General features: G+C 37.4%; 2 protein-coding genes across 2 annotated transcripts; both read right to left on the bottom strand.

Moving 5' to 3' along the window:
* Nucleotides 1-8,544: 8,544 nt before the first annotated feature.
* Nucleotides 8,545-9,006, bottom strand: LOC142163832 (uncharacterized). Its single transcript, XM_075220976.1, has one exon. The coding sequence runs from the start codon at nucleotides 9,004-9,006 to the stop codon at nucleotides 8,545-8,547; it is 462 nt and encodes a 153-aa protein (XP_075077077.1).
* Nucleotides 9,007-15,802: 6,796 nt separating this feature from the next.
* On the bottom strand, nucleotides 15,803-17,942 carry LOC107763282 (uncharacterized). Its single transcript, XM_016581757.1, has 4 exons — nucleotides 17,881-17,942; nucleotides 17,105-17,655; nucleotides 16,417-16,953; nucleotides 15,803-16,206 (listed from the first exon to the last, which is right to left on the bottom strand). Exons 1-4 carry the CDS (start codon nucleotides 17,940-17,942, stop codon nucleotides 15,803-15,805), a joined length of 1,554 nt encoding a protein of 517 aa, XP_016437243.1.
* Between the last annotated feature and the right edge of the window lie 7,401 nt (nucleotides 17,943-25,343).

Below are 25,343 nucleotides of genomic sequence, written 5' to 3'. Positions count from 1 at the left end.
GCCTCACACTCCTCCGTCTACTGAAATAGAGCACCCTTTTGGGTCAACCTGGTCATAAGGGCCGCAATCGATGAAAACCCCTCCACAAAACGACGGTAGTAACCCGCCAAACCAAGAAAACTGCGGATCTCTATAACCGAGGATGGTCTGGGCCAAGTCTGCACGACCTCTATCTTCTTTAGATCCACCTGAATACCCTCACTCGATACCACGTGGCCTAAGAATGCCACTGAATCCAACCAAAACTCATATTTAGAGAACTTAACATATAACTTCTTCTCTCTCAAAGTCTGAAGCACAGTCCTCAGGTGCTGCTCATGATCTTCCTGACTTCGGGAATATACCAGAATATAATCATTAAAGACAATGACGAATGAGTCAAGATACGGCCGGAACACACTATGCATCAAATGCATAAAGGCTGTTGGGGCATTGGTCAGCCCAAATGACATAACAAGGAACTCGTAATGACTATACCGAGTGCTGAAAGCAGTTTTCGGGATATCTGGTTCCCGAATCTTCAACTGATGGTAACCTCAGTGCAAATCAATCTTAGAAAACACCCGTGTGCCCTGAAACTGGTCAAATAGATCATCAATATGAGGCAAATGATAACGGTTCTTCACTGTAACCTTGTTCAACTAGCGATAATCAATACACATACACATAGAACCATCATTTTTCTTCACAAACAAGACAGGAGCACCCCAAGGTGATACACTGGGCCGAATAAAACCCTTATCAAGCAATTCCTATAAATGATCCTTCAACTCCTTCAACTCAGGAGGAGTCATACGATACGAAGTAATAGAAATGGGCTGAGTGACCGGCAATAGATCAATGCCAAAATCAATATCTCTATCAGGCGACATGCTTGGAAGATCAGCTGGAAACACATCGAGAAAATCCCGTACTACTAGAGCTGAATCAATTGAATGGGTATCAATACTGAAATCTCTCACATAAGCTAAATATGCGTCGCACCCCTTCTTAACCATACGTTGAGCTTTAAGAAAAGAAATAACTCTACTAGGAGTATGATCTAAAGTACCCTTTCACTCAACACACGGTACACCTAGCATAACTAGCGTCACGATTTTGGCGTGACAATCAAGAATAGCTTAATGGGGCGACAACCAGTCCATGCCCAAGATAATGTCAAAATCTACCATGTTGAGCAACAATACATTAGCTCTGGTCTTAAAACCACTAAGAGAAACCAAACACGACTGATAAACGCGGTCTACAATAAGAGAATTCCCATAGGAGTAGAAACATAAACAGGGGAACTCAAAGAATTCCGAGATATACCCAAATGCGGAGCAAAATAAGAAGACACATAAGAGTAAGTAGAGCCTGGATCGAATAGAACCGATGCATCTCTGTGGCAAACCAATATAATACATGTGATGACAGAATCGGAGGCAACAGCCTCGGTACGGGCAGGAAGGGCATAGTATCTGGCCTGGACTCCCCCTCTAGGGAGACCTCTACCTCCCCGACATCCACCTCTAGTTGGAGGAGCAGGTGGGGTAGTAACTGGAGCTATAACTATAGCCTGAGAACTCTGCAGGGCATGCTGTGGCTAAGAAGTCTATGGAGGTGCACCCCTCCAAAATCTGGGGTAATCCCTCACCATATGGCGTGTGTCGCCACACTCAACAAGCTTTGGGAGGATGTGGCACTGTGACTGGCTCGGGCTAGGTCTGCTGGACTGACCTCTGAAAGCACCCCGCGCAGGAGGTGCGCTAGATGCCGGTGGTGCATAATAAGGCTCCTGAGGCCTAGAAGGAGCTGGAATACCACTGGCTGTTGGAAGAGCTGAATGAACAGGGCGACTCATATAACTCCTACCATGACGACCTGCAGCTGGGGTACGGGCACTAGAATAATAGCCCGACTCTCGAGACCTCTTGACATCCCTCTCCTCTCTCTCCCTAGCATGCATACCCTCAATCCTCCTAGCAATGCTCACCACCTACTGATAAGAAATATCCATCTCTAACTCACGAGCCATGCTAGACCTGATGCTGGAAATAAGGCCCTCAATAAACCGACGAACTCTCTCACGAACAGTAGAAACCAAGGCTGGTGCATGCCTAGCCAAACTAGTGTAACAGACAACATACTATGAGACAGTCATAGCATCATGGCGCAAATGCTCAAACTCTGCGCGCCATGCGTCCTTGAGGCTCTAAGGAACATACTCCCTCAGGAACAAATCTGAAAACTGAGTCCAAGTTAGTGAAGCAGTCTCATCTGGACTATCTAACTCATAAGTGCGCCACCACTCATAGGCAGCAACTCAAAGCTAGAAAGTAGTGAAGGAAACCCCCGCTCGATCCTGATATACCCATGGTATGAAGAATTCGGTAACACTCATCAAGAAATCCTAGAGCATCATCTGATGCTAGACCACTGAATACAGGAGGCTTGTACTTCTTGAACCTCTCAAGCCTCAGCTGCTCATCCTCGGAAGCCGCTGCCCTATCCTCGGGCTGAATTAGTACTACAGGTGGTACAAGAATAATCTCAAGGACCTGCTCAACATGCACTCGCTGCTCAGGAGTGCGGGCGGCGAGAGTCTGTGCTCTTCCCCCAGCCTGAGATGTATCTGCAGCAAGGGGAAGCAACCCTGCTTGAGCCAGAGTGGTGTACATGCTCATGAACTGTCCCAAAGTCTCCTGAAGAGCTGGGGTAGTAGTAGCAGTAGGCGTGTCAAGTGCCTGGACTCTGGCTAGAACTGCTGGTGGTACCTCGGCGGCAGCTCGCGTAGGTGCTCTGGATGCACCACGTGCACGTCCTCGGCCTCTACCCTGGCCCCGGCCTCTGACGGCTGCAATAGGGGGCACGAGTGTCTGATCATCTCGAGTAGAACGTGTCCTCACCATTTGTGAAAGCATAGAAGACAGAAGTTTAAAATTGTGATGTCAAAATATCACATGACAAGGAAATCAAATGAAGTGGAATTTTCCTAACAGTTACATAGCCTCTTGTAGATAAGTACAGAAGTCTCCGTATCAATCAGCGAGACTCTAATAAACCGGCTTGGGATCCATGACTCCTATGAACCTAGAGCTCTGATACCAACTTATCACGCCCCCAGTTCGCCCTCCATGAACTGTCGTGACGGCACCTAGTCTCTACGACTAGGTAAGCCTAACAAGTGCGGAAAATAAACTAAACTTGCGGAATAAACAATCAAAAGCTGAAAACAACCGAAAGAAAGAAAATATTTAAATGTTGCTCGGCATATACACATAACTTCTCAAAATCTGATACACTATCCCAAAACCCGAAAACTCACGGATCCACAAGCTGAGAAAAACACTATATAGCTCTAACTCCGGAATGTCTAATAAGAATAGGAAAGTACAGAAGGGCTAATTACTAAAAGCATGAATAGAAATGGACTTCTCGGTCTGTGGATGTGGCAGATGTACCTCGAAGTCTCTAACCAGTCGCCCCTCTCAAGGATGGTAGGCCTGAGTAGCGGTACCTGAATCTGCACATGAAAAACATGCGTAGAAGGGGCATGAGTACACCACAACGATACTCAGTAAGTGCCAAGCCTAATCTCGGTTGGGTAGTGACGAGGAAGGTCAGGGCCCTACTGAGGTTAAATAAAATATTAAGATCAACAGTAAAGAACAGAATAGTATAAATAAGTACGACAGTAAAATAATACAGGATGTATAGGACAAGAACAGCTACACAGAAACAAGGTAAACATGGAAAAGAAATACAGCTTAGCACCAATAATAACAATCGGGGATCTCCCAGGATACCGTCCTATAGTCCCATCTGTACATGTCCAGTGGATCTCCAGGAATTCCGTCCCGTAGTCCAACTCATAGTGCGCGAGGATCTACCAAAATCCCGTTCCATAGTCCCAAATGTAAATACCTAGTATTGGGAGAATCTACCGAGTGCATTCCCTTAGTTCCATATAACTGTGGAGGGGTATATACCGGAAATTTAACCCATAGTCCCAAAGTAAATGTGCAGGGGGATCTACTGGGAATCGAACCCGTAGTCCCAAAGTAAACAAACAAGGGGGAGCTATCGGAATCCCTCATCCGTAGTCCCAAAATAAATACACAGCAGTAGCAGGAAGATATACAGAAATGGCAAAATTTCATATTGAGGCAATAAGTGATTCTAGCCTAGCATGCTGCACCGAATTCAAGTAAGGCATATTGAATCAAATAAAACAATTAAGTCACTTAGACATGCTTTCCTAAGCTAACAACAGGCTTAATAGTGCAAGTAGTAGAAACAGGAAAGGAAACATACTAGTAATTACTTAAAGAAAACCGGATTTCCAACAATTAGCACAAGTATGCACTCATCACCTCATATACAAGGCATTTCAATTACCAAACATACTCCTAAGGGGAAGGTCCCCCACACAAGGTTAGACAAGCCACTTACCTCGAACCAACTCAAAATCAACCCAACACCACGTCTTTGCCACGAGTACTCGACTCCAAATGGCTCAAATCTATTAAATTCAATTGCATAATGTAAATAACACTTCAAGTAACCGATTCTACAATTAAATTCTAAGCTAATACGTGAAATTATGTAAAATGACCAAAACGCCCCTCGGGCCCTCGTCTCGGAATCAAGTAAAATTTACATTTTCAGAAACCTCGTACTCTCACGAGTCTATACATACCAAGAATACTGAAATCATAGTCTAAATGGCCCCTCAAATCCTTATTCAAATGTCTCTTAAACTCAAGCTCTAATTACCCATTTTTCTCAAATTTTTCACCACTAATTAGGTCCTTAATCACATAAGTATGAGTTATGAAGTCAAGGATGTTATCTACAAGTGATTCCCCTTTGTTTTCCTCAAAAACCTCTCTCAAAAGCTTCAAACCCGGATGAAAATGATGAAAGAATAGCTCAAATTCACGAAGGCAACTATTTATATGTTCTGGCCAGTAATTTCCGCATCTGTAGCCCTGGGACCACATCTGCGGTCCCGCTTCTGTGGAAACTATGTCGCATCTGTGACTTTCACTTAAATGCCAACTTCCGCATCTACGGAACTCTAACCGCAGGAGAGGTTGCGCTTCTGCGAACATTTCATCGCATCTGCGGTTCCTGAGGAATTCCCAAATTCCGCTTCTACAGTCTCTACGCCACTTCTGTAGCTCAACATCTGCGGTCCCCAAACCGCAAATGCAAAAATACCAGAAACAGCAAAAATACAGTAGCTGCAACATGTTCCTCAATTTCTCGTTAACCATCCGAAATCATCCCGAGGCCCCCCAGACCTCAACCAAAAGCACAAATATCACCTAATACCTTATTTAAACTTGTACCAAATCCTTAAAACACTTAAAACAACATCAAAACCTCAAATTAACCAAGGATTTAAGCCTAAGAACTCCAAATTTCCTCAAAATACGTTTTCGATCAAAAAGTCTATCAAGCCTCATCTGAATGACCTGAAATTTTGCACACATGTCACATTGAACAATACAGAGCTACTCCAACTTCTGGAATTTCATTCCGACCCTCGGATCAAAATCTCACTATCGGACCGGAAACTTTAAAAATTCAACTTTCGGCATTTCAAGCCTAAATTAGCTACAGACCTCCAAAACACAATCCGAACAAGCTCCTAACCCCAAAATCATCCAACGGAGCTAACGAAACCATTAGATTTTTATTCTGAGGCCGTCTTCACACTGTTCTGACTACAGTCAACTTTCCAACACTTAAGCTCTCATTTAGGGACTAAGTATCCCAAAACTCTCCGAAACTCGACACTGAACATCCCGGCAAATCAAAATAGTAGAATTAAGCTTGGGTAAAACAGTTAATAGGGGATCGGGGTGTTAATTCTTAAGACGACCGGATGAGTCGTCACAATTGAATCCTGCTTAACATTCTATCAATGAGGGGTCACACTGCATAGCTATCAGCTTCTTTGTGCTCAATGAGACCTCTAAGTACCTAAAAGGTAGTTCTCTATTAGTGTAACCTAGCATGTCCATAATATGCTGTTGTGTCATATTGTTCACTCCTCCAAAGTAGATACATCTTTTATTGGATTTGCAATTAGCCCTGATGCTGCAGAGAATATTTGAAACTGTTGGCGCAGGATCTTGAGTGATTGTATGTCTCCTCTACAAAACAGAAGTAAATCATCAGCGAATCCCAATTGTACTAGGTTGACTTTAGCACATTTTGGGTGGAATTTAAACTTTTTGTTCTTCTTCCTTTACTAGTTTGCACAGATACTCCATGGCCATCACAAATAGTACTGGTGACAGGGGGTCTCCTTGTCTAAGTCCTTTTCTTGTCTCAAATGGCTTAGTTGGCTTGCCATTAATTATAACAGAGTAAACAACTGCACTACTATATACCATTATCCACTTCACAAATTTTTTAGGGAATCCTAGCAGTTTCATCACTTGCTCAATATATACCCATTCCACAAAATCATAAACTTTCTGCATATCGATCTTGAGCATACACCTTGGCGATATGTTCTTCCTCCCATACCGTTTAACCAATTCATGACTCATAATATTGTTATCAGTACTCATTCTTCCTCGCACAAAAGTTGTTTGGAAATTATCAATTAGGTCTGGCATAACTTTCTGTAATCTTGTTGTTAGGACTTTTGATATTATATTATAGAGCGCAGTGCAACAAGATATAGGCCTGAACTCCTTGATGCTAGTTGGGTTCTTTACTTTAGGTATCAAGGTAATTATGGTGTAGTTAATGGCTTTACACATTTTTGCATTTTCAAAGAACTCCATCATTGCTGCAATAACCTCATCACCCAAAATATGCCATGTCTTATTGAAGAAAAATAAATTTTATCCATCACATCCCGGTGCTTTATTATCATCAATGTCCAGTATTGCTTTCTTTACTTCTTCTCTAGTGATTGGCTGGATTAGCTATAATTTTTGCTGCCTGCTCAACATATAGCCACTCTGCATGATCTCTGGGATGACCACAGGTAGTTGTGGAGCTACTGTACCAAGTCACTTTTTGTAGAAGTTCAGTATTTCCTCTTCTACATCATTTGCACTTTGAAGTATTTGCCCTGCATTGTTGATTATTCTGCCAATATGATTCTTTGCTTGCCTATTTTTCACACAGGCATGGAAGTATGATGTGTTTGAATTCCCTAGTTTGAGCCATTTGATTCTCAATTTCTTCTTCAGTACACTCTCCTCAACCTTTAGCGATTTAGCCAATTCAAGCTTTGCAGCCTTTTCTTTTACTATTTCATCATTGTCATTCCCTGGAACTATCATTTGAGCCTGGATACTTTCTAGTTTGTTTCGTTCTACTTGAATTGTTTGCCCTATACTGCTAAATTTTTGGTTGTTCAGCTGCTTTAGATCTACCTTTATCATTTTGAGCTTATTCCATACCTTTAGCATTGCAATTCCCGTTTGCCTCTTTTTCCAGTAGTGCTTAACTGTGTCATCAAAGTCTTTATATTTGCTAAGCAGTTGAGAAACTTGAAAGGTTGCCTTTTTCCTTGGCTAGTATCATCAATAAGTAGGCTCAAAGGACAATAATCTGAAAAACAGGGTTCATAATAATCCCCTCCATGGCATGACACTTTTTAAACCACTCTGCATTTACCAATATTCTGCCAATTCTACTGTGAAGATGGTTATTTGTCCAAGTGAATTTTGTCCCCACAGCTCTGAGTTCATCTAATCCAGCATCCAGTATGAATTTTGAAATCTCTCACCTCTATATCTTTTACTGCATTCCCATGCACTCTATCCTAACTAGATATAATAGTATTAAAATCACTCATTATTAAGCTCGGGCCACTAATTCCATTTATAGTTCTCCTCAGATCCTCCCATAGTGTCTTCTTGTCTTGTATAGTATGCATTCCATAAACAGCCCCAAAGTTAAACTTGATTCTATTTTGGTTCATGGTCACTTGTCCTACAATATATTGCTCATGTACTTGATATACCTCAAGCTCCACATTTTTTCGATCCCATACTACCCATATTCTGCCTCCTGGAGCTGCATCATAATTTGCTTCCCATTTCCAGTTATTAAATACCTTCTTGATTATTGAATCAGCAGTAGGTTCCTTGACTCTATTCTCTAGAACAGCCATTAGTACCACATTATTCTCTCTACTAAATTTTTTGAGTTCATTTTACTTACCCCTAATATTTCATGATATGATATTCATCATCATATAGTAAGTATTTTATATTCACCTCCTCTATCACTTCCACTATGCTTCCCTCTTTTCTCTTGAGCTTCAGAAAGTTGCACAATCTTCTGTGATGTATCAACCAGAGCTTTGAAAACATTGCCAATGTTTACTTCATTCTCACTTATAGCTCCCATATTCTTTTTTATTGCAGACTTTCCTTTAGCCAGTTGCCATTGTTCTTCATTTTTTTGCTTGAACAACACCTCATCACCTTCTGATTCCATTTGCTCCAAAAATCTACCATGTGCATTAATTTTATCCACCTTAGGATCAAGCATCCTCACTATTCTTCATTCTTGTTTTTACTTCTACTCTAGAACTCTTTGTTGTCTACCTTCCTGGTTCTGCTTCTTTTGGTCTCTACATGAATGGCCTATTTGACAGCATGTCTGATGGAATTGAGGCTTCCGATCATATTGTATCATCTGTTCAATCACCTTTCCCTTGGGGTCATATAATTTAATTGATCCTGGTATTATCCTAGTAATATCCATTTCAATTAACACCCTAGCATATGAGACTCTATCAGCCAATGTAGTACATGCATCAGCATATAAGGGCTTTCCCAGACCACTCCCAATTTTGCTTAGGACATGGTTACTCCAATAGTTCAGTGGTAGCTTGGGGAATTTGACCAATAAAGGAATTGTTTTAAGTACTTCCTCATTGAAATCAAATCCTTCTGTCCATGGCCTAAGTATGATTGGTTTGCTATTAATAGTATACAGATCATTCATTAACACTTCATCCCTCTCTTCACAGTCATTCATCAAAATTGTGAAATACTCATCATTATGAAAGAGTACCTTAGGTTTTCTCGCCTTACTTCACTGGCCTGCTATGAATCGTTCAATTGCCCCAATAGTTGGAGTATTTCCAACCACGTACATGATTATTGCTCGGTTCCACTTTTGATTTTCCTCTGTTATGTCCTCTTACAATAATTGCACTGCAACTTTCTCGTCCTGTATCACCGGTGGAATGTATGATAAGTTCATCCCTTTGCTACAAATTTGTTTTCATGGAACAAACCTGCCTAGGATCTTCCCCCATTTCCAATATGTACTGCTTTCTTCTTATGCATGTGTTTCTCAGTGTGGATTTCAGCATTTACTGTTCCATTGCTCTGTTCCTTTGGCAAGTTTGTATTTACTGTTCCATTGCTCTATGCTTTGCTCGTACTCGCACCACCAATTTAGGTCGTCGATACAGCTAGTCCTTTCATTCCCGAGTTCACTTTAGGCGTCAATTGAGTGACTGGGCTCATCAGTGTTGCTAATTTAGTTCGATTGCTACTCAGATATGGCCAATTTAGGTCATTATCACTTTCCAGAGCTAGATCTTCCTCTTGCATTTTCTCTTTAGCTTTTGCATTTTATTTTTCTTGCTCTCGCGTGATGATATCTGTTAGTTTCCGTTCTACCACTGATGTTTTGCTGGTGTTTTTCTTTGATCTCCCTCTTCCTCCCATTTTCGGTGAAGGCGCAGGTTAGTTAGCACCTAACGTGCACCGATAGAAAAAGTGATTCTTCCCGGAGAAATAGTTTACTTCTTAGTTCTGTACTTTCACAACTCATCTTCGTTCATGTTCTTCGTCGAATATGCCTTTGAACTTTCGCACCATATAAATTAGCTCTAATGGAGCTCAAAATTTAGTATAAGTTTCACATATGTGTTATCAACAAGATTTTTGAACACTCACTTCGAATTACAATATTTTTCTGATTTCGAGTTTTAGCTTTGAGATCTTCAAGCTCAACAATAATAATATTGCTTCCATAACTATTAGATTTTCTGATAGATGTACTAGGAACGACTAGAAATTTTTTAAGAGTAATAAACTACGACAAGTAGTAAATTGCGGACTATTTTAAGGAATTTTTACATTCCTATGCCATACAGTAAACTATATTACCCTCAATGTTTAAGGTTTACTATAATTACATTTAGTATACCTAATTACCATTTATATACCATTATGTGTAGTAATGATACATTAATTGTACCGTATATTCCTCCAAATCCCCCCCTACGTTTCTCTCTCCCAAACCCACACCCTCACCCACGTATCACCCCACACCCACGTTTCAAACCCATTATTTCCTCTATTAAAACTAGAGAAACATATGTAACCCCACCATTAACGTCCAATTTCAAGTTTTTTCTTCTACAACCTGTCAAAATTGAAGTCAAATCTTCAAAGTTCATACACACATTTACCTTCAGTTTCAAATTTTATCAATGAAGAAGAATAAACTTTCAAATTACAGCCCTAAAAAAGCTAGAGAAACTGATATACCTTCTTTCGATTTGGGTGTATTATCACCACATTCACCCAAAAAGCAAGGAAAATCTGCACATGCAATTGTAGATTAGAAGCATAGTCTTTCTCCGCGTCAAATCAGGGCTGAAGCTATAACTAAACAAAAACATGATTTCGATGCTGGAGAATCTTTGATGCCAATCAAACAAGCAGAAAGGAAACGAAAAGAGATAGTGTTCAATGATGATTTTGTAGAAGATGTGCCTATCAGTAAACCTGGAAAGAAAGCGAAGGTGTTTTCCAGTTCAAAAACTCCCAAAAAGAAGAAAAATTCAAAAAAGCCCCTAGTGTTAAATCTCCTAAAAATGTTTGAAAACAGTCATTGGTAAATGTAAGAATTTAGTAATTTCTTCACTAGTTATTTCGTTTGTTTTAGTTGTTAAAAATCTACATAAGTGTTTTTTCTGGTTTGTAAATTTTTTGTAGGAATTTTGTATATAAATTGCAAATGTATCTATATTTTTTAAGCACTGAATTAATTTGAGATTATTTTTATTCATTTTGAAGATTAATTGTAGCTTTATTGATTTGTTTAAAATTGTTGATATTTTGTATATTTTTTGAAGTTATTTTGTAGATAAATTGCAAATGTATCTATGTTTTTAAGCACTGTATTAATGTGAGATTATTTATATTTTGTGCATAATGGACATTTTTTTGCATCCCATAATGTTGATTATGGGGTGCTTAGATTCCAGACATTATGTGATCCTAGCATTCCTAGCCAAATTAAAGAGGTTTTATCTCCAAATGATTTGAAGTTATTCGAGAAGACATGCTTTGGTTATTTACTGTCATTTCCTAATTTATGCATGCCAAATTAAGCTATTCATTTTCTTATGAAGTATGAATTAAATTCATCTGATGCTTCCTATTTTTCAGCTGAGTTAAAAGGTGAGAGGTTAAATTTTGAATTGAGAAAGTTTTCATTAATAACTGGTCTTAGATGTCATACCGAGGTGACAGACTTTGGTTACACTCCTAATTATGTCAGTAAGATAATGAGCAGCTACTTTCCAAACAAGGTAAAAGTGGAGAATACATACCTAAAATAGATTATAACCAACAAAATCTGGGTTAATGATGAGGATGCAGTAAAGTTATGTATTCTATATCTCATAGAATTCTTCATTTGTCCTTCAGAGAGAGACCGTATTGGGTAGGTAAATCATTTTAGGTTTTATTTGGTGGAATCTGGTCAGTACGAGACATTTCCATAGGGTATTCAGTCTTACAGACAGTTGATTGAATTAGTTAGGCACAGGCTAAATCCTTTCGTTCATTCTTATCTCATTCGAGGATTACCACTAGCCATGCAAGTATGGTTGTATGAGTGTTGCTCCTTCGTCAATACTGATATAGCTACAAGGATTTCTAATTCAATCCCTCGCATACTTAACTGGTCAGCTAGTAAGGGTTAGATTTGGTTAGCTGCAATTGAAGACAGAATGATCAAGCCTGAATGGATAAAGGTAAAGGGTTTTTATTTATGATTATAAAATTTACCTACAAAATATCTACAATTTGTATACATACTTTGCCTTAATCAAGCTAATTTTTTTTCCTCATTCAGTTCACCAACATAAATAAATCACCTGAAGAGCTTTCAGTGATGTCTTTGTCTGATAAAGTTGACTACATAATTGAAAAGGTTGAACATGTTTCTCAGGATCCCAAAGTTGATGCTCCTCCATTGGAACCCAAAGAATCAATTGGAAAAGAGGACAAAGAGTCTATTCTTCGTAAAATAAGAAAGTTAAAAAGAGGTCTTGAGAAGGTAACATGTATTCCTAAACAACATTGTGATGTATACATAATAGTGCATCTGTTCTTTAATGTATGTTAAGACATATTGTGAAGTTAACTATGTATTTTTTAATATGTAGGTCGATGAAAAGCTTGAAGATTTTAGGAAAGATGTCTTTGAAGAACTAGGTAGCCTTCGAGTGCTAATAAATGAGTCAGTCAAGACTGTTTTACAGGTGATAAACAGTCCAAATGATCAAGTTGATGCAAAGGTAACATTTGAATTTTATTCATATTAACAAAACTATTTATGTCACCTCTAAAATATATATCCTAACTAATATAAAACTTTTAGTTTGCTGGGAGTTCAACCAAAAATACTGACCAACCAAAAGACGAGAACAATCAGCAATTTCAGTTCACTAGTGAAAAACCATTGTAGGCCAGCACCAGCAAAACAGGTATATACAAAATAACTCCACTTTATCTATAATTTCTACAAAATATCTGCAAGTTATCTACAAAATATTTACAATTTGTCTACATCATATATACAAATTATGTATAAATAAATACAACATATTAACACAGCTCTACAGATTTATGTAGATCTTATAACACACCTACATATCTTCTTAAAATGTTAAGCCAGTACTATCCAGTATGATTTTACATTTCTAATGAAAAAAATAGAACATGTTGAAGGTGCACTTGGTCAAGAAAATCATCCAGCACGTATTGATTTATATACACATTTTGAAGGTGTAGTTGATGAAGAGAATGTAGGTATGAAATCGTATTCAGAGATATTTGCTTTATGTTTCAATATTTTTACCATTCTATTAAGCTAGATATACATGGTGTTACAGAGAGGGAAGATGTGCATGCACAATCTCCAATTCACGGAGTGACAGTAGCAGCTCAAAGAGAACAGCAGAATGAGGAAGATGAAAATGTAGGTGAAGAGGCAGAGTATGTGAATGTAGGTGATTCAGAGGACTCTAGAGATGAGAAGAAGGAGGTTACACTTGATGATTTTGAGCTACCTGATAACTTCTCCCAGTTGGTTAAGTTCGGCGAGCTTATACAAGATGAAACAATACCCGTGCATCAAGGTAGAACAAGGTAGCCGGGAAAGCATGCCCGATTACCATTTCTCCCTTTATACAATTCTGGTGGCAGCACCTCGGTTGAACCTCAAATTTTTCACCTCAAGCACCCATTTACTAGTGTTATTGGTCAAAATGTAGATCCTGAGTTGTTGGATCAATTCCACAAGTGGTTATACCACGGTACCGACACAGGTTAGTTTATATAGGAGGAAGGTCTATACTTTTATTCCAGTATTCATCTTTTACACATCCACTTCATTCAACAATTTAATTTTAATTTCTATTTGTTTATATAGGAATAAGGCTCCGTACTCTATAAAGGGTAACCAAATTAAGCCATGGTTAGATCTTAGAGTGAAAAAGGTTGACAAGAAGGAGTGGTTCTTTTCCCTGGCACAACTCGGACAAGTCTCAATGACTCGGTAAGATTCAATGTATTTGATTTGTAGATAATTTGTAGGTAATTTGTATTCTGATTGTAGATAATTTGTATTCTGATTGTAGATGAATTGTAGTAATTTTGTAGTTTTGTGTAGATTATTTGAAGATAAATTTTAGTATGAGTGCGATCTATTTTTGTTGCAACACATTAATGTTATAATGTATTACTTGAGGAAAAGAGGCATGTATGGCCCCCACAACAAGACCAGGTTTACTACAACAATTGTTTGTTCAAGACTAGGATTGATCAAATTTACGAAAAGTTCCAAAATTCTCCTCAAGAAAAGAAGTTTTCTGTTGTCAAACCCCAGGACGTTGTAGCAGAATATATATTGGGGTATATACTACTGGAAAATATTGCATGGGATGAAGTTGATTATGTTATCATGCCCGTCAACATTGTAGAAAAATTTCATTGGGTGTTGGTTGTTTTTGACATTGCAGACATGCAACTTTATGCGTATGATTCCATGATCTCTTCACGCAATCACCCTATTGTTGAATCTTGTGTCGACAAGTTTTCTGTTATTATTCCTTTGTATTTGTCATGCACCGATTTTATGGGAAGCATAAAGACATCAACTTCAAGAATACAAAGGCATACGTTGAGAAAGCTGTTACCGACCCTCTTAACATTCAGTGGATCGTCAGAGAGATACCACAGCAAAAAGAAGGATCACTGTAACAAAAATCTTCTTTCTTTCTATTCATTTAACCTTTTTTTTCTAATCGTTTGGTAAATATTAACATTTTTTTATCTTTGCAGTGATTGTGGTGTATTTGTTGCTGCCTTTGCAGAGTATGTTAGTCTTGGAGAGTTATCAATTCCAGCAGAAGACCTTTCTGATATTGACAAACATCGTAGACGCTATGGAGCACTACTTTGGGACTATGCGAGAAAGAAGCAGGAGCATGAGACAATTAGTGAAAGTGATGTGACAGGCAAATTGGCAAGGAGAAAAGGTGAACCAACTTTGAATGAGAAAACACGAGTCCAGAGGAAGAAGAAGTAGTTGTAATATTTTGTATTGAACATGTGGTACAATTGTTTAGTTGATGCCAGTTTAGAAGAAAGATGGTAGACAAGTTTTTGAACAATATTGTTGTGTTTTAATTGTAGCAGACTTGCGCTACAATTATAGTAGCCTTTGTTTTTTTTTCTTATCCAGTATAGTAGTTCAAATGGAAATATTCTGTTGGTTTTATATTCACGTATTGAATGTTTACAGTACTTGATCTTCATTATTTTAGCATATAAATCCTTTCCAACTGAATTTTTATACAGTTATTCTGTCAACGCAAAAATATGTAGTTATTTTGTTGTTTTATGTAAATAAAGTGTAAAAATCAGTAACTAAACATTTTGTTGCTTTTACATTCAATTTGTTGAATGTAAAAAGTACCTGATCTACATTATTTTTAGAATATAACTTCTTTCTAGATGAATTATAATCTAGCTATTATGTCAGCTCCAGCTATTGTAATTTTTTTGTAGTTGTCTTTGTAGATAATTTGTAGAAAATATTTAACAATGTGTTTTGTTTCTTTTATAGTCATTTGTTGAACATAAACAGTACTTGATCTATAATATTTTAGTATATAACTCCTTTCCTACTGATTTATAATGTAGTTACTCTGTAAATTCTAGTTAATGTAATTTTTTTGTAGTTATATTCTAGATAAATTGCAAAAAAAACATTAACAAGTATGTAAAGGATGCTAAAGATAGTAAATAAGTGGTAGATTATATATATAGAAACTATTCACAAACAAATCACTCTATGAAAGTATTATCTCAATACAGAAAAATTATAACTAACTACATTATGATCTTAAAAAACCTCAACAATTACACATCAAATTCTGTTATCCTGAACTCACCAATAATTTTTATGAAATATTCTGTTAACTACATAAAATTTTATTTCTTTTTGGGTGTATTCTTCAAGATCTTTTGTTATGCCTTTCTCCTCCGCAGTTGCCACATGAAACCTTGTACTTCTTTGAATTTATTTCATCATATGTTTTGTATCTTTCTTTTTGAGGTCTTCCTGACTGCCTTTTCCCTCCTGTAGGTGGATTTACTACTTCATTAGATATATGTTGTGGCAAATTCCATTTGCTTTCATTAGGCAGGGGATTTATTGGTATTTCATAAGAACGCAAGAGGTTCTCCCTTGTGTAATAAGGAGAACAATATTGTTCAAAAGACTCATCCCTGTGTCTTAAAGCAACCAAAGCATGTGGACAAGGAAGTTCATCAAGTTGGAATTGCCCACAACTACATCTCTTATTTTCAAGACAAATAATATAGCGCCTTAGACCATCTAGTACTATATGGATGTAGTCTGTTCAAGCCCTCACCTACGATTACATTACAAACAAAAAAAAAACAATTCATATATGGTTAAATGCAAAATATCTAGAAATTATCTACATTGTCCTATATAAATTAGTTTGATTCAATAAATAATTAGATTTTACTCTAAGCTTGTGCGACAATGTTTTGTTGTCATCCATCTCTTTGTTGAATTTAAACCCAAGGTATGTGAATGTACCCTTTGCTTTCAATAATTTTTCCTTCTTCCAACGTTCAAGAAGGGTCCTCATATACTCTAATAGTTCTACTATCGGCAGCTCTCTTGCATATTTTGTTACAACATTCAACGACTCTGCAATGTTTGATGTCATAGTCCAAGTTCTGTTCACCGTAGCATGTACTCGAGACCATCTATGATAGCTAATATCGTATAAGTATTCTTTAACACGTGGGTCAATCTCTTCAATATTTGACATCCTTTCATTAAATTCATCAAGCGTGTATGACCGTGCCATGGCAAAGTACAATTCGCTTAACTTTAGATGTCCCTTCTTGAACTTTGCCCGTATATTTGTCCAAATATGCCACATGCAAGAATAATGTGGCATGTCGGGATAAACAATAGATGTTGCCTTCAAGATACTCTCATTCCGATTTGAAACAACACACATATTTGGTCTTTCACCATATGCATGTTTGAATTTCTCAAAAAACCACTTCCATGATGCATCATTTTCTGAATCAACAACAGCATATGCCAATGGTAATATGATACCTACATTATGTGGCAAAAAGCAATTAATTGGCTGCAGGAAAAATGCAGAAGAAGACATATACATACAAACTAAAACTTTTCTACAATATATCTACAATATATCTACAATAAATCTACAAGCTATAATATTTCTATAATAAAACTTCAATACATGCTGCATCCATTGTACTAGTTGTTAGCATTATTCCTCTGTATGCTAACTTTAAGAAGGTTCCATCGACTACTACAACTGGCCTACAATATTCCCAACCACTGATTGACATACAAATCGCAACAAATACATACAAGAAGCAGTCATCGTCCGTCTTCTTCAATTTAACTACAGACCCCGGATAAGTTTTCTTCAGAATATACAAATAACTAGGCAATTTGCTGTAGGAGTCAGCAGGATGACCTCTCAAAAACTGTAAATCCTTTTTCTTTGCTCTCCAAGCTTGCATGTAGGTTAAATTCACGCCGTGTTCAGACAACTTGTCACTTTGTATGTCTTTTAGTGTGTAAATTGTCTTAGGATCACAATATTTTGGAATAACCATGCTACCAACTACCATGGCAGTAGGTTTGCGTTGTATGAATGTTTTGTCCATTAAAGAGCATGTGTGCTGGTTGTTGAAATTTCTGACCTTGAACATTGCAGAAACATTTATGCTAGTTGCCTTGAAGTGCCATGTACAGTTTTCACCAACACATATCTGCCAGTAGCTACAAAATAAATACAATTTAAACATTGGTTTAAAATGTAGATTTTAAAAGAAAAAGATTGTTTTAGCTTAAACGATCACATTATACAATTTATATATAACAAAACTACAATTCATCTACAATACTAATAAACATTATCACAAGAAAAAACTGAAGAAGTAAAAAATTATAAATAAACTACAAAATTAAAAACATAATGATCTTTGACCATTCATATGCTCATACCTTCTAGCACTAGATCTTTTAACCCTGAATTGGAACTTGTGCATGACAGAATAGTGCTTCATTGCAATTGCAATTATTTGCTTGTTTTGGTATACTTGTCCTACTTCAATAAAACTTGATGTACTATCTATTATTATTATACTTTCATATTCTTCTATAACGGGAGATGTTGGCATATCAAGTAACTTTAGTGTTCCAGACGAACCTGCATGAAAATAAAGATAAATACTGTTATGAACAGTTTGTAGAAATTTTGTAGATAGTTTGTAGAAACATTGAAATTCTGTATTTCATATTAATTTTTCAAATGATATGTAGTTTTATTGTAGAATAAATGTAGAAATTTTATAGATATTATGAAAATCCATACTAATATATATATTTACTCCGAGATGTAGTTTATTTGTAGATAAAATGTAGATAAAGTGTAGGACATTGACATACAACCAGAATTTGATAGAAAATGTAACAGCACAAACCTACAACTGTGTTCTCATTGGTGATACTCAATTCCATATTGAAATCACGAACAGTTATACATAGCGGATATGATCCTAAATTTTTGTTTTTCTTTTCATCTCCATGTATACACGAACACCCATATCGTTCCTAATTTTCATTGGAGGACAATGCTCGTTGACAATGTATTTGATTTCTATAATTTTTTCGGATGTATCGATCATTAATTGTTGTGCTATTGTAGAAATTAATAGACTATAACTCGCATCCTCATCGACTACAATGCCATCGACCAGAAATTCTCTAAATCTCCCATAGCTATCCCAAATCCCATTCAGTTGTAGCCTAATTGAGACTTTTGACATAATTGCGTTTGTTGCAAAAGAATTGTAGAAGATTTAGTCGTTTTTGATTTGTGAAATCAGAAAAAAGGTTGAAACACAGTGTATCGCAAAAACAGAGTCGCTAAATTTGAAACGGAACAGCCGATAATTATTAAGGTGCGTGATTTGCATTGTAAAATATCTGGAAGAATATTTAATTCCCCAATTTTAGCGCACCTAAATAAGGAAGCCTGCAACTACAATGATTCCTTATTTAATGAATTGTCTATATTTTGTAGAAATACTATATTTGATAATATAGTTTCCTATATGGTATCGGAACAAAAATTTCCCCTATTTTAATCTATTTTGATACAATGGGTTTTATATCAAAACACTGCAGCCGAAGACGAAGTGGAAGTGGGAAAAGGACTTAGTATTGAGTGGGCCGAAGCCAATGGTTTCTGTTGAGCTCACCCACTTTCAAGCATACAAATAACCGGAGCATTTGCATATATACTTAATTTTGGGGTTATCATTGAAGTTATACTCATTTTGCATAAAAATTTACAAGTTTACTCACTTTTGGATCAACTTCAAATTTATCGGATTTGAAGTCGAAGAAAAAAGATTTAGTCTGAAGTGCAATACACTTAAGGCTAGTCAATTCTAAAGTATAAAATTGTACTTAAGATGTACTTAAGGCTAAATAGGTTTGAAGTGCAACAAAAGTTTTCATGCACTTAAGCCAAATAGGTCTGAAGTGCAACCAATATTTTCATGCACTTAAGGCCAAATAGGTCTGAAGTGTAACAAATGTTTTCATGCACTTAAGACCAAATAGGTCTGAAGTGCAAATTTTCCAGAAACAGAAACTTGTTCTTCGAATTTCAACAATCCAACACATGATTTAACAACTAAATCTATTTCAAATAAGCTTAAATTTGCAACATAATCTCCAAATATCATAAAGAATAAATCTCTATCATCAATTTGTCAATACAACAACAAATCTAATAAACCCCTTTGCAATTACGAAGAAGAAGAATAAGAACTAGAAACCCTAAGCAGTAGCAAATAATGGAGCGCCACAGTAGCTCGCTACTGTAAAACATCACAAATCACCTTAAAACCTGCTCACAAGATACCATGAAAATTCACCATCACTTTTTTTTCCCACAACGACTAAGAAAAAAGAAGGAGGAGGATGAGGATGAGGAGGAGGAAAATGCCTGAAGTTGTCTGTACTTTGGGTACTAGTTAAATCTTTTAAAAAAATGAGTACACATTAAATTTTTTTACCAAATAATAGTGTGCCAATATTAGTAATATTTTATGGGTTGTGCTAATATTGATAATCTTTTTTGCTCTCTAAGCTGTCAAATCGTCTAATTTTCTCTTTATTTTTTAAAAGAGTGACTGCAAAAGACGTCAATTTTAAAATTGACCATTTTCCCTATCCCCAAAATATCTAGTAGCTCTTTGGTTTGAAAAATTTCATGACCCTAGATATCTACTATAAATACCCTCCACCATAACTATATTTTTCACCTTTGAGACTCTCAATTCCCTCTTCTCTCTTAACAATCTATTTAAGTTAACTTGCAGTCGTTGATTTTGCTTGCGTTGAGCATATAGAGGATTGAAGTACTGGATTTCCTTATTATTGGGTTATAGCATATTGAAATGTTTTAGGTGAACGTGTATTGAGTCGACATGACGAATTCTTGAATTTAGCATGTGTGTTAAAGACATTTGTGACAGTTATCGGGCAGAGCTATGCCCACTCATAGAAAACTTTGACAAATATTTCTGTAAGCATTTAAATTTTTATCTAATCTAAATCGATAAAATAATTTGAAATATATTTTAAATTCAAGATATATTGGCCCAAACAAATATTATGGGATAATATAATTGGATCGATTATATAATCCAATATATATGGATTAAATAAATATGTCTTAATCCATTGGGCTAACCCATTTAATTGGCCTAAAGCGATGAACTCACTTTATTAAGCCCAAGATGTCATCTTCCTAGAAGCCCAGTTTGGTGCCACGTGCCAAATGACATGGCGTGGCACTCCAAGTCAAATAGAAATGGGATCATGCCACGTATCAAAATGACAAGGCATGCCAAGTCAAATTAAAAGGCCAATGAAATCGCACCACGTGTGCAAGTGACATTTTCTGACCAATCAAATGCGGCTTTGTCACTCTTCAATCTGATTGGTTGGAAAGAGTTTGTTCTCGTAACAACTTTTCCCTCCCACAACTATAAATAGGGGTCTTCATAACCCATAAAAGAGACCAGAAGTTATAACAAGAAGCAAGAAAGAGCTCGTGGATCAAACACTGTAAATTCCTCCACAAGTTTCAAGCTTCATGCAATCAAGTTCAAGTTCAAGCTCAAGAACAAAGAGCAAATCAACATTCAAGGAGTACAAGTTCAAATCAAAATTCGTGCTAGTTGAATTCAAGATCTTCGTTCATGGCAACAATTATAGATTCAAGATCAAGCTCAAAGGATCTTGAATTTATTTACTGTTGGAAAGAGGAATCAGAGGATTCATAGAAATTGTAACACTCAAATTACTTAAAATCAAATACTACGATTGTTGCAATATTTTCGGTCTAGATTATTTTCCTTGACGCAAGTTTATTGTTACAAATTCTGGCACGGCCAGTGAGACAATCTCTACCTCTCATCTCAACTTTTCAATCACCAAAGTTCAAGAACGTCAAAATGGATTCAAAGAAAACAAACCCTAGATCAACATCCACCAAGGCTGCTAACTCCAGGTTCTATGATGATGTGGAAAACATCCTCAATGTTTCTTTTGGAAGCTTCGACCAGTTACGAGGAGTAAAGCAAGCTCTTTAGGACAACAAGCACTCCAAGTGTCGTCCGCATAATGAGCAAGATCTTCCACAAATGCACCCGAAGGACGAAGCGATGTTGCTGAAAAGATTAAGAAAATTCTTGCTCTGCTTGACCTCTCCGGATCCAAGAACTTTGCTGTGAAGGAAGATGATGATGCTTCAAGTGATGGATCCTCCCCACTTACACCGCATAACATGAGCCAATTGAGGATCAATCTGTGTGAAAATCCATGCTACTCTCCATCGTCCACAACAATCATGCAAGTCATGGTGTCAAACGCTTCGGTTGTGGAGGAGCAGTTGGCAAACTTGACGGAAGCAATCACTGGCATGACTAAGTGCATGCAAAATCAAGATGCCAGAATTAAAAAGCTAACAGACAGGGTAGGAATCTTGATGGAAGAAGAATCCACCCATGCGCCTGGCAAGCTCTCAGAAGTTTTTGAGATTGATTCCCCCCCTAAGACAAGTAGCATATGCTAAGGCTATCGCTGTCTCATCTAAAGGGATGATTCCAATCGATCAATTGAAGGAGTTCATTGAATGAACTATTAAGCATAAGTATGAAGTTGTTGCTAAGTCCTCCCTTACATACTCAAAGTCGTACACTATAAGGATCAATATGTTGAAGATGCATGTTAGCTATCAACCTCCAAAGTTACAATAGTTTGATGGAAAAGGCAATCCAAAGAAACATGTGGCGCACTTCGTTGAGACGTGCAACAATGCTGGGACATATGGAGATTACCTCGTCAAGTAGTTTGTCCGCTCACTAAAAGAAAATGCTTTTGATTGGTACACAAACCTCGAGACTGGATCTATTGATAGCTGGGATCAACTAGAGCAAGAGTTTCTCAATCGTTTTATAGTACAAGAGGTACTGTCAGTATGATAGAACTTACAAATGCTCGACAACGAAAGGGTGAACTAGTTATCGACTTTATCAATCATTGGAGGAATGCAAGCCTCAACTGCAAAGATAGGCTTAGTGAAGCTTCTGGCATAGAAATATGCATCCAAGGCATGCATTGCGGGCTTCCCTACATCTTGCAAGGTATAAATCCTAGCACCTTTGAAGAATTTGTAACTCGTGCCCATGACATGGAATTAAGTATGGCCTCCGCTGAAAATGAAAGGTTTCCTATCTATGAGCCTCGAAAAGGGAATGACAAGCAAGAAATCAGGAAATAGAGCAAGAGTGTAAAAACAAAGAAGCTATGAGTGTCAATACATCACCTGCGAAGTTCACAACAAAGCCGAGCAAGAAACAGAGTATGAAATCCACTTCTTTCCAAGATAAGTCAAGTGGAAAGTTGACTCTAAAAGAAATGCAAGAGAAGGAGTACCCATTTATGGATTCTGAAATGCCCTTCATTTTTGAAGAGCTCCTCGAGTTAAATCTCATTGATCTTCTGGAAATGAAGTGGAAAATAAAGCTGGGAAAATGAAGGACCTAAATTACTGAAAATACCATCGACTTGTGAGCCACTATCTGGAGAAGAGCTTTGCCTTCAGGACAAAGTTATGGACTTGGCTCGTGAAAAGAAGATCGTGCTTGAAGATGACAAAGAAAGCACAAATCAAGTCTCTATCACCTTTAGCTCATTCAGTCCAGATGAATTATGTAGTTTTAAAAAAAGTAAAGATGAAGAATTACTAGAGAACAACAAAGTTTAAGTTGATCAACCTGATAATGATGAAGGTTGGACATTGGTGACTCGTCGTAGGCGCCATAAAAGGAGCCCATGTAAAGAATCGATAGAACAACCAACAAGGAAAATGATGGTAAAAAGACCAAGGAAACATAATCTCGTTAAGCATTTGAAGAAGGCAAAAGTGGAGGTGCACCACCCTCAAAAGCCATAACATCCAGTGACCTTGGAGGAGTTCTTGCCAAGTTGATTCCGCATGAAGATTTCCCGTGATGGTATTGAGGCCTCTTGTTGCAATGCTGATAAAGGGGAAGAAAAAAGTAATGACCTACCATTGACACCATCTTCAGAAAAGCTCATCGAGTCTATTCCTCAAGAAGTTAATGCCTGTGAGAAAAAAAGTTACATTTACGAGTGACGATCTTCTACTGGGCGACACTCTTCACAACCACCCATTATACCTAGTTGTTTATATACGTGATGAAAGGGTAAATCAAATTTTGGTTGATGGAGGATCCTTAGTGAAAATCTTGCCAATTCTCACTGTGAAAGAACTTGGTATTCCTATGAACTAACTCTCGAAAAGTCGTGTGATGATCTAAGGATTCAACCAAGGGGGCAAAGAGCCAAAGGTGAGATCAGGTTGGGAATCACCATTGAAGATATGCAATCAAGTGCATGGTTGCATGTGATCGATGCAAGACTTTATACAACATCTTGCTTGGAAGGCCTTGGATACATGAGAATAAAGTGATTCCATCTACCTACCATCAATGTTTGAAATACTACGAGGGAGGAGTCGAGAAGAAATAGTTATTGATGACGAGACATTCATCGAGGTTGAATCACATTTCACCGATGCAAAGTTCTACCTGAGGAACCGCATTGTGAAGAAGCTAAAAGCTGATGATATCATGAGTGGCAAGAATGATGAGTCCACGACTAAGAGGGCTGAGATGGTTGTCGACAAAACCAAAGATGTTGTTGAGGAAGTACACCCTATCTCAAATAAATCTCATAAAGGGAACATTATGTCTCATAGCAAGAAAGTAACTCATGTGCTTTGCTATGTCCCTAAAAAGAAGAAAGATGAGGGAGAATCGGCCAAACTCTAAACCAATATGCCGAAGGAGTTCACTCTTCCGATCAAACGAATTGAGGCAGTAAAGTTTCCCTCAATGATACTTGTAGGGTTTGTGGCCCAAAATCCTTCTCAGAATGTGGCACTCCCTACAAAGCATACAGATGAAGGCTTTGATCCTAATGCTTAAGGCTATTTGCAAAAGCTGCATACAATCCCAATGAGCCATCAAAATTAAGGAAGCTCCTATCAGAAACTTCTACAAAGCAACCGCGTAAAGGTTTGGGGTACAAGCAGCCATCACTAGTTCGCATCTTCATAAGAAGGGAAAGCAATAGTTATATCACTGTAAAAGATTAATCTGCCACTTCTAACAGACATTCATCCTTTGATCGACTTGGAAAATCAACTGTGAGGACTTCTGTATTTGAGAGATTGGATCCATTAAAGAAGGGGAATAAGTTCCAGAGAAATTATCAAAGAATAAGAACACCCACCCCAAAATCCAGAAGATCTTTAAGGATTTCCAAAGCTTTATTTCTTCTAGAATGAGGCGACAAACGAAAATTGTAGTTTCATGCAAAGAAGTACTGAAGGTAAAGCCATATACTATGGTCTACACTAAGGAACATAACAAAGATGAAGAAAGTGTGAGGTCTTCATATCATCTTATTTTATAAGGCGAGAATGGTGTTCCATCTCTAATGGAGGATGATGCAGAATTGGAGGATGTTTCACCGTGTTATCACATATCATTCAATGATGGGGACCCTCAAGAAGATGAAGATGCAAAGGATGCTCCAGCTGAACTTGAAGAAGGGTGAAGACAACAGTTGATGCCTTAAAAGAAGTTAACCTTAGCACCAATGAAGAACCAAGACCGACCTACCTAAGTGCTTTACTAGAAGTTGATGAAGAAAGCACTTATATTGAGTTACGCAAAGAGTTCAGGGATAACTTTGCTTGGAGTTACAAAGAGATGCCTAGCTTGGACTCAAAAATAGCAGTCCATCACCTTGTAGCCAAGAATGGTGCTTGCCCTATTAAACAAGCTCAAAGGCGC

The sequence above is a fragment of the Nicotiana tabacum genome, chromosome 1 (assembly GCF_000715075.1).
Source record: "Nicotiana tabacum cultivar K326 chromosome 1, ASM71507v2, whole genome shotgun sequence".
NCBI lineage: Eukaryota > Viridiplantae > Streptophyta > Magnoliopsida > Solanales > Solanaceae > Nicotiana > Nicotiana tabacum.
Note: the sequence above shows the minus strand (reverse complement) of the source record. Positions and strands in the feature narration are given on the sequence as shown.